At 38.0% G+C, this 16,505-nt stretch overlaps 3 protein-coding genes across 3 annotated transcripts; all 3 read left to right on the top strand.

The window, feature by feature from the left end:
• Positions 1 to 6,390: 6,390 nt before the first annotated feature.
• LOC126797051 (agamous-like MADS-box protein AGL80) lies at positions 6,391 to 6,972 on the top strand. Its single transcript, XM_050523739.1, has one exon. It carries the CDS (start codon positions 6,391 to 6,393, stop codon positions 6,970 to 6,972), a length of 582 nt encoding a protein of 193 aa, XP_050379696.1.
• Positions 6,973 to 7,912: 940 nt separating this feature from the next.
• On the top strand, positions 7,913 to 8,935 carry LOC126797050 (potassium transporter 7-like). Its single transcript, XM_050523738.1, has 3 exons — positions 7,913 to 8,080; positions 8,686 to 8,826; positions 8,912 to 8,935. Exons 1-3 carry the CDS (start codon positions 7,913 to 7,915, stop codon positions 8,933 to 8,935), a joined length of 333 nt encoding a protein of 110 aa, XP_050379695.1.
• Positions 8,936 to 8,937: 2 nt separating this feature from the next.
• LOC126799913 (uncharacterized) lies at positions 8,938 to 12,565 on the top strand. Its single transcript, XM_050527173.1, has 2 exons — positions 8,938 to 9,269; positions 11,723 to 12,565. Exons 1-2 carry the CDS (start codon positions 9,243 to 9,245, stop codon positions 12,197 to 12,199), a joined length of 504 nt encoding a protein of 167 aa, XP_050383130.1. The 5' UTR covers positions 8,938 to 9,242; the 3' UTR covers positions 12,200 to 12,565.
• The last annotated feature ends 3,940 nt before the right edge of the window (positions 12,566 to 16,505 follow it).

Genomic DNA, 16,505 nt, shown 5'->3' with positions numbered 1-16,505 from the left:
CTCATGCAGGCATTGAGCATTTTTTTTGTTTTGTGCACTTTAGGCTCGTGCAGACTTGGAGCATTTTTTGTTTTGTTTTTGTTTATTTTTTTTGTCTTGTGCAGTTTAAGCTCGTGCAGACTTGGAGCATACTTTGATGTTTTCAAGCATGGTACTTCTTCAAAAACTTGCCGTTAATGGGACCGATCCTCAAACCATCTTCCGCCACAATTTTGTAAGCTCCATTGGTGTATACTTCTCTGACAACGTAAGGACCATCCCACTTTGACTTGAATTTGGGGCCAGTCTTGTGCGTCATAATGATGGGTCTTCGAACAGCAAGAACTAAATCATCAACATGAAAAAATGACAGTGGTCGAACACCTTTATTGAAGGCGTGTGACATCCGAGCTTAGTAGCATTCCAGGTGTTGTTGTGCATCAAGCCTCTTCTCGTCCAAACCTTCTAACTCTTAAAGGCGCAACTTGACATTTTCCTCATTTGTGAGACCTTCTTGCAAAGCGATTTGCAATGACGTGATTTCTTTCTCTAATGGTAACACGGCTTCGACACCATAGACGAGAGAATAAGGCATTTGTGGCTGTCAGATACGTCGTTCTATAAGCCCAAAGAGCTTTGCCCAATTTCTCATGCCAATCCCTCTGCTTCTTGCTGACAGTTTTCTTCAGAATGTTATAAAGCGTTTTATTGAATGTTTCTGCCAAACCATTTGTCAGGGTGTTGTACGTCGAAGAAAAGTGAACCTTGAAGTGGAATTTGTTGCTCAACTTTTATGTTGCGGTATTCGAGAAATATTTGGCGTTGTCTGTGATGATGCACCGTGGTATACCATAGCGTTGTATAATGCTTCCCGTAATGAAGTCCACAACATTTTCTTTCTTTATTTCTTTCAGCGGTATCGCCTCTGCCCACTTTGAGAAGGAATCAGTGGCTACTATAATGTACATATGACCAGCCGATGATTTCGGAGTGATGGGTCCGATTGCATCCATTACCCAGACGTCGAATGGGTGCAAAGCAATTGTCGAATACAACGGCTCAGGTGGCTGATGAATGAAGTTGGCATGAAACTGACAAGCTTGGCATTTTTGTACATACTCGATACAATCCTTGACCATGGCGGACCAATAATACCTTAGTCATCTTACTTGAAAATGTAACTTCGGTCTGAACTGATGTGCTCCACACACTCCAGAATGAACCTTTTCCATGGCTTTGACCGCTTCATATTTTCCCAAGCATCGATGGAGTAATCCGTCAAATGACCTCCCATATAAAGTTTCTTTGTAGTAGAGGAAGCATGGTGCTCGGCGCTTCATGCTCCACCTTTGCTTCGAATCTTCAGGAAGCTTGTTGTGCTCAAGATAGTCGATAAAAGGATGCCTCCAATATTCAACATCAATGGTGTAAACTGACACTACATGAGAACTGACACATTGGAGTGAAGGCTTTGTTGTCACGACCCACCTTTGGCAAATTGGGATGTCTAAAATTTTGTCTCCAGATAATGCTAAAGTCGCTGCCAAGTTTGCCAATGCGTCTGCCATTTGATTTTCTTTCTGTGGAACATGTATGAGTGTAACATTATCAAAGCCCTTCAAGAGTTGTTTGGCGAGTTAGAAAAAAGGTACCAAATCTTCATTCTTGACCTCGTAATTAGTGAGCAGTTGATCAATCACCAACTTCAAGACTTTGGATTCATTTTCTAACGTTGTTTGCAATCCCATGATTAACGCTTGGTACTCTACGACATTGTTGGAGCACAGTTCCCCAAGAGTGAAAGAATAAGGCAATATCTGTGTTTGTGGAGACACAAAGATAACACCAACCCTTGCCCCGTCTGCCCTAGATGAGCCATCGAAAAACATCTTCCAAGTAGGGAGGACCTCTGCAAGGAAGACTTCCTCGTCCGGGAATTCATATGAGATTTCCCAATCTGCTGGAATAGGGTGGTCTGCCAGGAAGTTAGCCAACACCTGTCCTTTCACTACTTTAGCGGGCACATATACGATGTCGTATTAGTTCAATAGTAACGCCCACTTAGCCATGTGCCCGGTTAGAATTGATGTAGATAATATGAACTTAACTGGATCGGCTCGTGCCACCAAGTGCATTCTGTAAGCTTGCATGTAATGCCTCAGCTTTTGAATGGCGAAGACGAGTGCAAGACACATCTTCTTTATTGGCAGATAATTTAGCTCAGGTCCGGTGAGGGTCAGACTTAAGTAGTACAATGCCTTGTCCTTTTTGACTTCATTTTCTTGGGCAAGAAGGGCTCCAAGTGATCTCTTTTGAGCCGCGATGTAAAGGATAAGAGGTTTCTCGGCGATAGGTGCACCTAACACCGGAGGATTCGCCAGTTATTTCTTTATGCTCTCAAAGGCATTGCGACAAGCTTCATCCCATACAAACGGAACATCTTTCTTCATGAGTCGACAGAATGGTTGGCAACGGCCCGCCAGGTTTGATATGAACTGTTTGATGAAGGCAAGTCGTCCTTGGAGGCTTTTTAACTCGCACAAATTTTTTGGCTCTGGCATTTCCTTGATGGCTTTAATTTTTGATTGGTTTACCTCGATGCCTCGGTGCTTCACAATGAATCCAAGAAATTTTCCAGAACTGACGCCGAAGGCACATTTCAAATAATTCATTTTTAATTGGTACACGCGTAACCTATCAAACACTCTTCGTAGATCTTGCAAGTGATCACTTCTTTTCTTTGTTTTGACAACCAAATCATAAACATAGCATTCTATATATTTGTGCAGCATGTCACCGAAAAGTTTTTGCATAGAACGTTGGTACGTTGCACCAGCATTTTTTTAACTCGAATGGCATGACTTTATAGTAATAAGTTCCTTTGGGAGTTCGAAATGTAGTGAATTCCTCATCCTCTAAGGTCATCTTTATCTGATTGTAACCAGATAATCCGTCCATGAATGACAAAGCCTGATGCCCGATAGTCGCATCCACCATGAGCTCTATGATTGGCATAGGGAAATCATCTTTTGGACACACCTTATTTAAGTCACAAAAATCTACACAAACGCAGATTTGTCCGTTCTTCTTCTTGACAGGAATAATGTTTGCGATCCACTTGGGATATTTAACCTCTCTAATAAAGCCGGAGGTAATCAACTTGTCAACTTCTGCTTCAATTTGAGGAATAGGTTCTGTTCGAAAGCGTCTTTGTGTTTGCTTGGTTGCCCGAGCCTCCGGTTTGACAACAAGTCAATGAACTGCTACCTTTGGATCCAGGCCAGGCATTTCTTTGTACGTCCAAGCAAAGACATCTTAGTACTCGAGCAACAGATCAAGATATTATTTTTCTTCTTCGGAACTTAAAGACGCATTTACAAAAATAGGTCTTGGGTCTTCTTTTGTTCCCAAGTTAATCTCCTTAAGTTCATCCATAATGGCTTGCCCCCCGTCTTCAAGTTCTGGAGGAGCTTCGTCTACTTCAATTTCAAAATCTTCATGATCGTCTTCCTCTGTAGGATCTGCTTTTACCACTGTGACATGATAAGTGGTTTGGACAATGTTATCCTCATCACCATTACCGAGGTTGCTATCTCATTTCTGGCCAGTGAATATGATGGTATGTTCATTCACTTTGAGTTGATCCGTAGAATCCATCTCCAACACACAATTCCTCTTTATGCGTGACGGGATAAGTCTTTAGATTTCTTTCCTCTCCACTTGACTACAAGTCGTTTACCTCTTGCTTATTTGTCGTTCCTTAGGTGCTTTGATCGTTTCCAACGCAGGATTTAGCGGAATGAGGTTCGACTCTTTCTTATCTTTGTCTGAACTTGACATCCTTTTGAATACGGAAGGCCGAATGGTTGTACTACCGATGCGATTGAAGACTGAACCTCTATTTGTTGTCATGTTCACATGGTTAAACATTGACACTCTTGTGATTGATCCTTTAATACGTTCAGATGTTGCTCTTCGAGAACCTGGACGAATGTGATCAAACGACGAAATGCGAGGGCTTGATTGAACCTCTTGATTCTTCTCTTCAACTACCTAGACACTGATATGTTGCACATTGGCTCACTGTGCCCTTCTCCTTCCTGAAATTCTGATTGGCTTGCTTGCAGTGAAACGAGACCAGCTTTAGAAGAATCAACGGTTGCCCCTTGCTCTCTTACTGTCAATATACTCCTGCTCTAGGTCTGTATACCACTCAAAGGCATTTCCCTTCAATGAGCGAACAAACTGCTTGACAAGGTGATTGCCTTTTGTCCCGGCGTTATTGCAAGTCACCACAAAGTGGGCGACGTGTTGCTTCGGGTTCCCTTTACTTTCAAATTGTTGGAACTTTGGTGGCTGATACCCCGGCGGCATCCTTAAGCTATTGATCCTCTTAGTGTAAGGTTTGGAGTATGTGAGGGAGTCATGAGAATGACCTCCATATTGAGCCTGAATTGAGTTGGTGATGATGTCCTGCAATTGCTGGAGTGACAAGGAACCAAGCGAGTCGTCATTGTTCTTAGACGCTTCTCCCTTTTTCATTTTTTTGCTCCTGCCAGGCGGCCCTTTGGTGGAGTTCTCATCATTATGATCTTCCAACTTGCTATATAGCTCAGCGATTTGCACGTTCTTTTCCTCAACTGTTCGGGTGAGCTTTTCAACCATCTCCAACAAATTGGAGAGTTGCTCCTCGATTGTGGATGTCCCCGTCACCAAGATCTGCGCATTATCAGAAGAGGACTCATGCGCCATATAATGAAAGTTATCGCCATCTTCTTTGGGACTTCCGTGGTATGATGTCATGCTCGATTCGTCATCAAAGAAAACGTCTTCCAGGATAGGGCCATCACCATGAACGGGTAGAAGAGATTGCTTCTTTGGCTCCTTCTCCTTTGACACTTGCTTCTTCCCACTTTGAGAGGCATGCTCTATTTCTCCCAAGCTCTCCAAGGTGATGACTGGTTGACGAGGCTTACTAGCAAGTGCCATAAATGTCGTGGGTTGAGCTCTAGCCACGCTTCGGGTGACAAGGGCAATCGGTTCACTCTTTTATTTGGAGAATGTTTGTTTGGACTTCTTGACCAGCTCGGCCTCTCCGCTTAACCTCATGGTTGTGGACTTGGATTTCGTCGATGGAACGGCTTGGTTGTTCTTGGAAGCCATCGCACGAATGAATTTGAAGATTTCTTCGGAGAAGGAGATGAGGGGCCAAAAATGTCCCACTGGGTGTGCCAATTTGTAAAACAGGAATCTGAAAACAAATAAGAGTGCAGACACGTGTACAAATAAAATTTGATTTATTGATAATCAAGCGCGGGGTTACAATCTTTGTGAACTCCTCTGATTCTATCTCCGTATGTAACTTGGTTCAAGGGTGACATGCACTTGATCTTGAGAATTTGAGTTTGGATTTGGATTTGATGAAGAACGAGCGATTTGGTAGCTTGACGATTCTTCGTGGACTTGAGTTTGGATTTGGATTTGATGAAGAACGAGCGATTTGGTATCTTGACAATTCTTCGTGGACTCCAGACTTAAGGATTTCTCGAGAGTGATCTTGCTCAAGTGATTTCCTCTCTTCTTCTCAAGTCTCTTCTTTTCATGTTGGAATGGGTATTTATAATGTCAAGGCTTCTATTTTATAGAATATTTTAATGACACTAAAATAATAATATTTATTTAATTGTATAATTAAATCAATATGTATTTTATGATTTATTTAAAATTAGTTATTCTCATAACTAAATTAATTAGAAAATAATTGATTTAATTATAACCGTTTAAAAAATTTATTAATTTAATCAAATATCTGATTACTATTTCGAATCGTCAATGACATTCAATTTCGGATTTAAATCCGAATCACGTAGCTTCGATTACGATCATCCATTTATGTGCTGACGCGAGTTTTATTCGGATCTGCACTAATTTTGTTGACTTTTGAGCCATGTGTGCAATTTTGTGGAGTCTTGGTCGATTTAATCATTTAATGAAGATGTTTTACTTCATTAAATTTCATATGTCTACATGTATTACGGATGATAGATAGCATTTCCAATTTTACAAAAAATGGTACTAATATTAATTAAAAATTCAAGATATTAATATCAGTAAATTTTATATAATTATATTAGATTTTAACTTTGCCAATGAAATCGTACAACCAGACGTTGGATATGAAGCCTACATTATGCCAACTTATCATGTTATCTTAATTACCATTTATATGAAATTCTTATTTATTTTCAATAAATTAGACAGCAAAAACTTCTATCAAGGTTGGATATGATTTCACCAATACCACTCTCACCTAACCTTCACGTATGATAAGGTATCGTATATATACTGTGCATGTTGAGAGAAAGAACCCATCTCAAACTCTGTCTTTCATATTATTTGGAAGACATAACTATGGCCAGAAAGAAAGTGAAAGTAGCATATATCACCAACAATTCAGCCAGAAAAGCTACATTCAAGAAAAGAAAAAGGGGTATGATGAAGAAGATGGATGAACTAAGCACTCTTTGTGGAATTGATGCATGTGCTATAGTTTACAACCCTTTTGATTCTCGACCTGAAGTTTGGCCTTCGAAATCTGGGGTCGAAAAAGTTCTCAATAAGTTCAAGAATATGTCTGTGATAGAGAAGAATAGGAAGATGTTAAGCCAAGAAACCTATTTGAGAGGGATGATCTCTAAAGCTAGTGAACAGTTAAATAAAGTGAGAATGCAAAATCGTGAGAAAGAATTGAAAGTTGCCATGTATCAAAGTCTCACCACTGGAACTCCTCAGTTCCAGAATTTGGACCCAACTGATATTGATGTTCTTGGGCGGCTTATCAACCAAAAATTGAATGAGATTGATAAAAAAGGGAAGAGTCTTACTGGTGAAGAAATGATCAAAAATCAGAAAAAAGATGTTCAAGCTAGTTACACCAAAAATGCAAGCAATTCAACAACAAATAATCAAATGATTGTGGCAAAGAGTTCATAGTCTATAAACATTGTGAATCTAAAATCTCACCAGATGTGAGAGAGATCCATTTTGCAGTATTGTGGTGCTAGTTTACAGTGTGCAACTTCTCATGTTTTAATTTTGTCGTAACTTTTCTTTGTGTAATAAGTGGGATCTATATCCAGCTAGCTGTCCACATACGAGGAACTAATAATGTATAATCCTCGATTTTCTTAATAAAAATTTCGTTAATAAAAATATACAAGTTTGGAGGCAAGTGAGAGTTTGGAGTAAACCGATTTCAAGTCCTAGAACAGCAGTAGGCAATAGCGCTAGTTGAGAGAAAATCTCCTCCCGAGAGAATTCATGTGATAATTATATATAGTCCTACAACATTTACAATCTGTGATCACCAACTTTGAATCGGCTTCCCACAGTTTCACTTCAATTTTTTCGTAGTCTCTTCATCTTAATTAGCAACTACAAGGCTGTTCCATAAGGTTGTAGCCTCTATTTATTTAAAACTTGATGCATGCTCCAATACACCGTAGCCTTACCTCAAGAACAATAACATTTATTTTTCACATTCTCGAATTTGTGCTCATGAACAAGTATAATAAAAGTTAGTTTATTGAGAAACCAAGTTTGCTCTTGTTATAAACATGACTAATAAACAATTTATAGAACCAGAAATACTCCGGATGTGATTCATATTAAAATGCCATGACAACAAATTCAATGATATAACTACAGTAACTACCTATGAAATACAGACACGGTTTCTGGGCAGTGTATTGCGTGTCCGACACGGACATGAACACGGACACACTCGGACACGCGAACTGACTTTGGACACGGCACGGACACGCCACAATACGTAATGGACACGCGCGTGTCCCATTTAGACACGTAGATAAGGAGGACACGCTAGGGTATTTTTGTTCTTACAAATTTTTTAGATAAAAACCCCAATGTGGTGATGTCTCTCAGTCTCACTCATAGTCGTAGCCTTCAATCTTCAATCTCAAAAATAGAGACCTCCGATCTCACTACCTCCATTTTCTCTCCACCGATCCGCCCTAAATCTTCGCCGCGTCTGACCGCCCACTACTCCTCCCACTTGATACTTCTCTTTCCCTTCTCCCAGGTCACCATTTCTATCTTAAATTTTCGATTTTTATGATTGAGTGATTTGGTTTGATTGGGACTACATGCTAGTTGAATTGGGGTTTTGTTTGATGATTTTGGGTTCACCATTTTAGATCACGAATTCAAGCTTTACTGCTTTAGTTTTCATATTTGAATCTCTCTGTGTTGAACTCATCTTTTCATGATGATTTTGGGTTCCCATTTCAGGAACTCATCATTTGGGTTATGTAGTTGCAAATATACAATCTCCCGAGGTTCATTCTTCAATCTCTGAGATCCATTCCTTTCTTCTCTTACCAATTTTACTCTTTTTCATTTAATGCCCTTTAATAATCTCCCATCTTGTTTTTCTTCTGCTGCTCCATCCATCCCTATCATTTTCCCGACATCTTATCAATTTCAGATTTCGAATTTATCCCAACTTTTCACAATCATCAAGTTAGAGAAATGATGAAATGATATCTCAGTCATCAGTTTGATATCAAGGATTAGTCGCATGAGTGCATTTTTATTGTTATTTGGATTTTTTTCTTTTGGACCAGGATGGGATGCAGTTCATTTAATACCAACAATGTAACTCTTTTATATCTTGTTGCTTTCCAGGTTTCATGGGTTAATCTCTCTAGAAATTTATTACTTGCATATCAGAGCCTTGGTATGGTTTATGGGGATCTCAGTACTTCTCCTCTCTATGTTTATAGTAGCACATTTTTAGGCAAGTTGCAGAACCATAACAATGAGGAGGTGATATTTGGTGCATTTTCCTTGGTTTTCTGGACCCTTATACTTATACCCTTGCTCAAGTATGTCTTTATCCTGTTGAGTGCAGACGATAATGGTGAAGGTGTGGTGAGATTTGAAGTTTAAAAATACCTATGCCTGGACTCTTGGGCATTTTTATTGAGTCTCATTTTGGTCATATGTTTTTTAATTGGTGTCACGAGGAACATATGCTCTATACTCATTGCTTTTCCACCATGCAAAGTTTAGTTTACTTCCCAACCAACAAGCAGCTGATGACGAACTCTCATCTTACAAATATGGTCCGTCGTCACAGGTTGTAGCTTCTTCCCCTTTGAAGAGATTTTTGGAAAAGCATAAAATGTTACGAACAACACGACTGGTTGTAGTATTGTTAGGTGCTTCCATGGTCATAGGAGATGGCATGCTCATTCCAGCAATTTCAGGTACAATACTTGTTTGCTGCTGCGTGTATCATTTCCACTACTTCTTTTTGTGGTTTTGTTTAGTAATCTGGATTAATTTTACCTCCTTGTTGCTAACTTGTTCTAAATCCAAGTAATGTTAATCCTTGGAACATCGGGATGATAAATTACTAGCATCAGAAAATTTGTTTTCATTATTTCATAATCATATGGTTAAAGAGTTAAATCAGTGGACTCTTTTTTTTTTTTGCCACTTGCAGTTTTGTCATCCGTATCAGTAAAAGGTTTGGCTAAAATGAAGTAGTTAGGTTGGTTATTTGCAGATAATGTCTTCTAGACATTTGTAATAGACATCCTAAAGAACAATTGAGAACGTGAATCATAGATAAAAGATTTTTCTACAATTACGTATTATTTTTTGAAGTTGCAGATCTGCATTGAAAAAATCACAGATGTTAAGTTAGCTTGAATTTGTGATTTTTATGGAATAAAAGTTTTGGCGTGTACATATATTGAAAATAATATTTAATTAACAGGTCCAAAACATGTCCGTGTCCAATAAAAATTTTATTTGGCGTGTCCGCGTATCGAAAATTGTGTCCAATACGGACACTTGTGTCCGTATCCGTGCTTCTTAGGTAACTAAATTTGGGGTTTACGGTTGAAAACTTACAATAGCATGCCAAGTTTATTGGTAAAAAATACAAATAGAAGTTGCTTGTTGTTGAAATTTGAAAACTTACAACAACATGCATTTTGTGTTGTTTTTTTATACTAGATGAATAAATTACAAAGAACCGCCTTTATGACAACTTTCCCTAAAGAGATCAAAATCAACAACCCACTCCACATGTTAAAAAGCACAATGTGTACTATGTTTGTTGTTGAAAATTGATGACAAACAATGTGTTAAAATACAACATCGCACATGATATTTTTTTTCTACAACGTGCGAGATATGCTGTTAAATGTTTTTAGACTTTTAATAACTTTGGCATCTACAACACACGCGAAATGTTGTCAAGTTTTTTACTGACATACATTGTTGTCATTACATGTTGCTAAAGCTTTTTTTTTTTTGTAGTGCGATCAGACGTCAACCCAAATGATCTGAATTTTTTTTTTCTCTTATATCATAAATTAGATTTTTGATAGTCTCGCTGATGCTTTATTTATTCGTTTAGTCTTGGGCCCGTTGATGCTTTTAACTGTACCTGTTTGAAAGAAATAAAATAAGGGTATATCATAAAAAAGCATATTAGTTTAACCTAATTATAAAAAAGTCACCAAGAATTTCAAAATCACAAAAAACTCACTCAATATAATTTCTTAAACCGTTGCCCCAAGTTTTCACAGAAATTACAAACAATGCCACCGTCCTATTTGTTTGGCTTCCACAGATCTTAACGGCCTTGGTGACTTCATCGAAGACGATGACAACCTAGGTATCGCGGCAACGGTGAGGAGGAGAACTTAACCATGTCTAATGGCGTCATCAGCAACCACTATGTGGAGACCTCGTGAAAGGACCCGACCCAAAACTAACCTATAAACGCATTAAAATACAATTATAGCAAGCAAACCAATATCTAATCTAAAATAATTGTGGCTGCACCCAAATATTGGTTGGGCTGCCTATGTACCCTTTACAAGGGATCAAGCCATTTGTAGTTCAATTGTTCACTAAGCCAAACACTCTAACGCACTGAAACTAGGGCTGTCAATTCCGACACGACCCGTTAACACGACCCGAAACTCGCATGAAATAAAGTGGGTTGAACCCGCACGATTAAAAAGAGGGTCAGTGGCGGGTCAACCCGTCATGACCCATTTAATAAACGGGTCAATTGCGGGTATATATATGGGTTGGGTATATATAATACAAACTTACATATACGACCCATTTATTACATGTTTTTAAGGGTCGAATAAGTCTTTTTTTACATTTAGGGTTACCATACGTTAACACTTAACACTGTAAATTATCTTATTTAGCCCTTTTATCAGCACACAAACCCTAAGTTTCACCGTTTCACACTTTCACGGCTCGGCCATATCTAAGCTTCACCTCCTCTCTACAAGGTATAATCGTCAAGCCAATGCTACTTTTATATTTGAGACTCGTTTTGATTGATCTAACTCTTGATTTAGATCCATGTGGTGCTATATATATCTTGAAACCTCAATTAAATTTGCAAGTCCACGTGCATGTGCTTAGTAATCAACTCCATACCAAAGTCTCATGAATTTCTTGTGGTTAATCTTTCATGGCATGGCATTACAGTACCAGCACTATATTAATTATATATATATGAGTATGTCTATTTCGATTTATAGTATATGTGAGGTTCTTCCAAGAACGTAGTGCTTGTTTATAAATAATTTGTCATTATGCTTAAACCAAATGATGCTTTATTAATAGAATAGTAGGCATATATAATATTTAAGTTACTGATATTGATTATGTGTGGCAGATGGATGTCATTCATGAAAATGCTCAAGTTGCTCAGGGCAATGATGTCAAAAGCATTGACACTGTGATGCAAGATACTCAAGAGACAAATAATGCATCTTCAAACTCTAATCCTAAGAGGCGAAGGAAACTCACTTCAAATGTGTGGTCTAAGTTTGAAGTACTTCCATTGGGTTCGGACAAGAAGCAAAGGGCTAAGTGCCTAAGATGCGGTATCACTTACTTGTGCTCTAGCATGTATGGTACTGGAAATCTAAAACGCCATATGGCATCTTGTATGAAACAACTGGACCTTGGACAATTAGTTGTGTCTCATAATGATAATGGTTCTTTGATCACAAGGTCATCTAGATTTGATCCTAATAAATTTTATGAACTATTGGTGGAGCTATTGTTAAGCATGACTTGCCTTTTCAGTTTGTTGAGTATGATGGGATTAGAAAAATGTTCACATATATATGTGCTTATATCAAGTTGATATCTAGGAACACTTCTAAGGAAGATGTAATGAGTATGCATGCTAGGGAAATGAAGAAGCTTAAGAAAACTCTACTTTCTATTCCTAGTAGAATTTGCTTGACTTCTGATTTGTGGACTTCTATTGCAACGGATGGTTATCTTGCTCTCACTGCTCATTTTATTGATGATTACTGGATATTGCAAAAGAGAGTATTGAATTTCAGTTATATGTCTCCTCCTCATACTGGTGTGGCTTTGTCTCACAAAATCTACAAGTTGTTGGTGGATTGGGGTATTGAAAGAAAATTGTTTTCTATGACTTTAGACAATGCTTCTGCCAATGATTGCTTTGTTGAGTCACTGAAGGGACAACTAAGGCTAAGGGATGTACTTCTAATGGATTGTGAGTTTTTCCACGTTTCGTTGTTGTGCTCACATTCTTAATCTGATTGTGCAAGAGGAGTTGAAAGAAATTGATGGTTCCATTATGAAAATTAGAGAGAGCATTAAGTATGTAAGGGGTTCACAAGGAAGAAAATAAAAATTCTTAGATTGTGTTGCACAAGTTTCATTAGAATGTAAAAGGGGCTTGCGTCAAGATGTACCAACCAAATGGAATTCTACATCCCTTATGATTGATAGTGCAATCTATTATCAACGTGCATTCCTTCATTTGCAGCTAAGTGACTCTAACTACAAGCATGCACTTTCCCAAGATAAGTGGAAAATAGTGGAGAAGATATCCAAGCTTCTTAAGGTGTTCTATGATGTTACTTGCTTGTTCTCAGGAAATCAGTATCCCTCAGTATCCCACAGCTAATTTGTACTTCCCACAAGTCTTTGTTGTTGAAGATACTTTGAGAAAGGCCAAGGTTGATCATGATATATTTATGAGTCGTATGGCATCCCAAATGATCTCTAAATTTGAATAGTATTGGTCTAAGTATAGCTTGATTCTTCCAATTGCTGTAATATTTGATCCTCGATACAAGTTGCAGTTTGTTGAGTTTTCATATCGACGACTATATGGCCCAAAATACTGAATTGAAGCGAGTGCGAAAGAAGTTGTTTTCTGTTTTTTATGTGAACATGAAAATTCATTCTACGTCAATGAATTCTACATCTACATCAAAAAATCAAGATACTAGCCATACCCTTTCTGCTGATGCAATGGTTTCTGAAGAATGCAGGGATGTTCTGAAGGTAAATATAATCTGTTTTTTTTTCTTCTTCTTTATATTCAGTTATCTATTGAGTTTAATTAAAATAGTAATTCAGCTCCAAATATTCTGCAATTTTGTGTGCTAGACTGCCTATACGTTCACTACATCTTTGAAAATTTTCTTTATTTTCTGGTTAAGCGTTGATATGTTCTTAATTGGTTTTTCCTCTGCTATATAGTAACAAATTTTTGTTATTTTGGTACACTTAATTATTCTAACTATTTAATTTTAGGATTTTGACGATTTTGAGAGAGAAGAATGTGTTTTCTCCCCACAGAAGACTCAGTTGCAATTGTAGATGAGCCAAGGTAGCCAAGAACTACAGACTTGAATGTGCTTCAGTTTTGGAAGACAAACCAATTTTGCTATTCGGAATTATCTATTATGGCCCATGATATACTATCAATTCAAATTTCTATAGTTGCTTCTGAATCCGTATTTAGTGTTGGTGGTAGAGTTCTTGACCAATACCGTAGTGCACTTAAATCTGAAACTGTTGAAGCTCTTATTTGAACACGTGATTGGATATTTGCAGAAGGTATTGGTTTAATTTACACTTAATTTTAAAGAGTTACTTACATTTTATATATGAAATATATAAATTAATTTATTATTTTTTTTTAGCTGTTGTTCTTACTTTGCCACCTAAATTGGACGACTTGACTGAAGATACTGCTGCTCATCCAACCTAAGACAAATGAAGCTAAAAAACACATTCGAATGTGCTTGGTAAATGATTGACTATTTTAACATGTTTTTATTTAGATTTGTGAATTGTGAGGATGTAGATCTTCAATTAAGTATCATGATCAATCTACTTATCTTATGTTGTTTTCAATTGTAGGTGGTGATTATTCTTTTTTATGCTAAATAAAGTGAAACAGTCTTTGCAAGTTAGCATTTGATGCTTTCAAACTCAATTTATGGATTATGTAATTTTTTTTATACAATGGATAACTTTATTTTAATTATAGACTTTTGAATTTATGATGAAGTTTATATATATTAATTACATATAATTGTGGTATTGTGTAGTTTGTAGTGAATTTAATTAAGTCATTGGTTAAATGGGTCACGATGTTAATGGGTCAGTTTCCAACACGACACGACCTAATTATTGAATGGGTTGGAAACGGGTAACCTATTAATAAATAGGTTGGGTTTGGGTTTCAATTTTCAACACGATTATTAAATGAGTTGGATTTGCGTTTGCGTTTTGTAACACGCAAAATACCTTAACCCGATACGAACCCAACACGACACGGCCCATTGACAGCCCTAATTGAAACCACAGAACCTACACATTTACCACAAACCTACCACATTCACCATAACAACGTAAACCTCATAACCATTCTGATTCGTATCACAAACACATCACAACCAACACACATAGTTCATTACATAACCATCATTCATCAAGTACACAAGACCATATCCATTATCAATCAATACAAATACATAGCAGCCAACCTTAATTTAACACAATGCTTACGGCAATAATATTTTATTCCTACCAACGATAATCTAGAACAATAACCTCATATAATAATCAAATTCAACGATTAATATGTCGATAAGTTCGTATCGACGCATGTTATTTAATAGAGCAACTCAATGCTCTAAAAACTCACAAACGCGCCGCCACATCGGCTGCGCGTGGGCCCCACGAACCACCCTTTCCAACCACTCTAAAAGCGGACTGATCACTAAATAGATACCCATAGGTGCAAATTCTAACAAATTGACTCGACACCAACATCAACGTTGTAGATCACATCAAAGTAGACAAGTTTCATACCTACACCCAAGCCTAGATCGGCCGAAAATGGCCGGAAAATGTTGAGATGCCGACAGAGGGTTGACTTTCGAAACTCCAATTTGCAGCTCGATCTGGGCTACAAATGGCATGGAATCAGGACCAGAGGAAGGATATAGGTCGGATAAAAGCAACCGTGAGCTCCGAAGTCGCCGGGGTTTCCGATCGTCGCAGCTCTCTACATGGTGGTCGGCATCCCGTGATTTCGGTACAAATCGAAAGGGAATGGGGAGCCGGTTCGAACTGAATGGTGGCACTCCGATCGGTGGCCAGACGACGGAGATCGGCCGGTCGGAAGTTTTTTGGATTTTCTCTCGGGTGAACAGTACCCGATCCGATATTTTCTGATTTTTCACCCCCTATTTATACTATTTTCCAAAAATACCCCATACCATTTTTGATTCGTGACTTTTTCATACGAACTCCGATTTGGGCGTGCCGCGTGTCTACGAATTCGTATCGATGAGCCCTACAACTTTCATGAATGAGGATTTCCCGAAACACTTACACATCAAAAAGTCAATATTTAGACTCTCTACACTTAGTACGACTCCCGATAAAAGGTAAAAGTAAAATCATAAGGGTAAAAGATTCGGGACGTATCATTTCTCCCCACCTTATAAAAATTTCGACCTCGAAATTTACGTACCCGACAAAAGGGAAAAGGGGTATGGTTGCCTGCCCTAATCTTTCATCTCCCAAAGTTAAATGATGACCTCCCAGATCATACCCACATCAGAGGGTGGTCCCACCGCGCATCGTTACAATAACACACACATCTCGGAATACGACTATTGTTCTATATATCAATGGGAATGAGTACTTCTTAATAAAAGAGTTTGACTCGAAATATCCTCTGATTAAATATTGAATATTTCTAAAAACTGGGGTTACCCCACATATCACAACCAAGCACCTCTACGACTCCTATGATATCCTATCGCGACTGCTGCATACCTACTACTCTGATATACTATAAATCATTCAATCTCAACTCGAAGGATTTCCAAGGCCACATGAGATCCATTCTCTAAAAGTGACACCAAAGGCTAAATGAAATCAATCGATCAATTCCTTAAACGATACTCTGTTCCATAGTTAAGCAATGTCAACAGGCGACGCAGTTCGTTTTTATGTTCTCATTACGAGTACCAACTAATTCCCTTTAACAGCACCATTAAATCTATGAAAAATCTCTAGCTTCGATAAAGTAGCAAGAATATTTCATTATCAAGTTAATGTCTCTATAAGCTTAAATCCCCAAGTTCTAGGTTAAAACGCGC

This window comes from Argentina anserina, chromosome 6, assembly GCF_933775445.1.
Source record: "Argentina anserina chromosome 6, drPotAnse1.1, whole genome shotgun sequence".
Lineage (NCBI taxonomy): Eukaryota > Viridiplantae > Streptophyta > Magnoliopsida > Rosales > Rosaceae > Argentina > Argentina anserina.
The sequence above is the reverse complement of the archived record's forward strand: the minus strand, read 5'-3'. Positions and strand labels throughout refer to the sequence as shown.

Bases quoted from the DNA above. Each gene is read 5' to 3' on its own strand.
- LOC126797051 (XM_050523739.1), top strand. From the start codon at position 6,391: ATGGCCAGAAAGAAAGTGAAAGTAGCATATATCACCAACAATTCAGCC.
- LOC126797050 (XM_050523738.1), top strand. From the start codon at position 7,913: ATGTCTCTCAGTCTCACTCATAGTCGTAGCCTTCAATCTTCAATCTCA. The intron at 8,081-8,685 runs GTCACCATTTCT...GTTGCTTTCCAG, and splicing joins TTCTCTTTCCCTTCTCCCAG to GTTTCATGGGTTAATCTCTC. The intron at 8,827-8,911 runs GTGATATTTGGT...TGTTGAGTGCAG, and splicing joins AGAACCATAACAATGAGGAG to ACGATAATGGTGAAGGTGTG.
- LOC126799913 (XM_050527173.1), top strand. From the start codon at position 9,243: ATGGCATGCTCATTCCAGCAATTTCAG. The intron at 9,270-11,722 runs GTACAATACTTG...TATGTGTGGCAG, and splicing joins GCTCATTCCAGCAATTTCAG to ATGGATGTCATTCATGAAAA.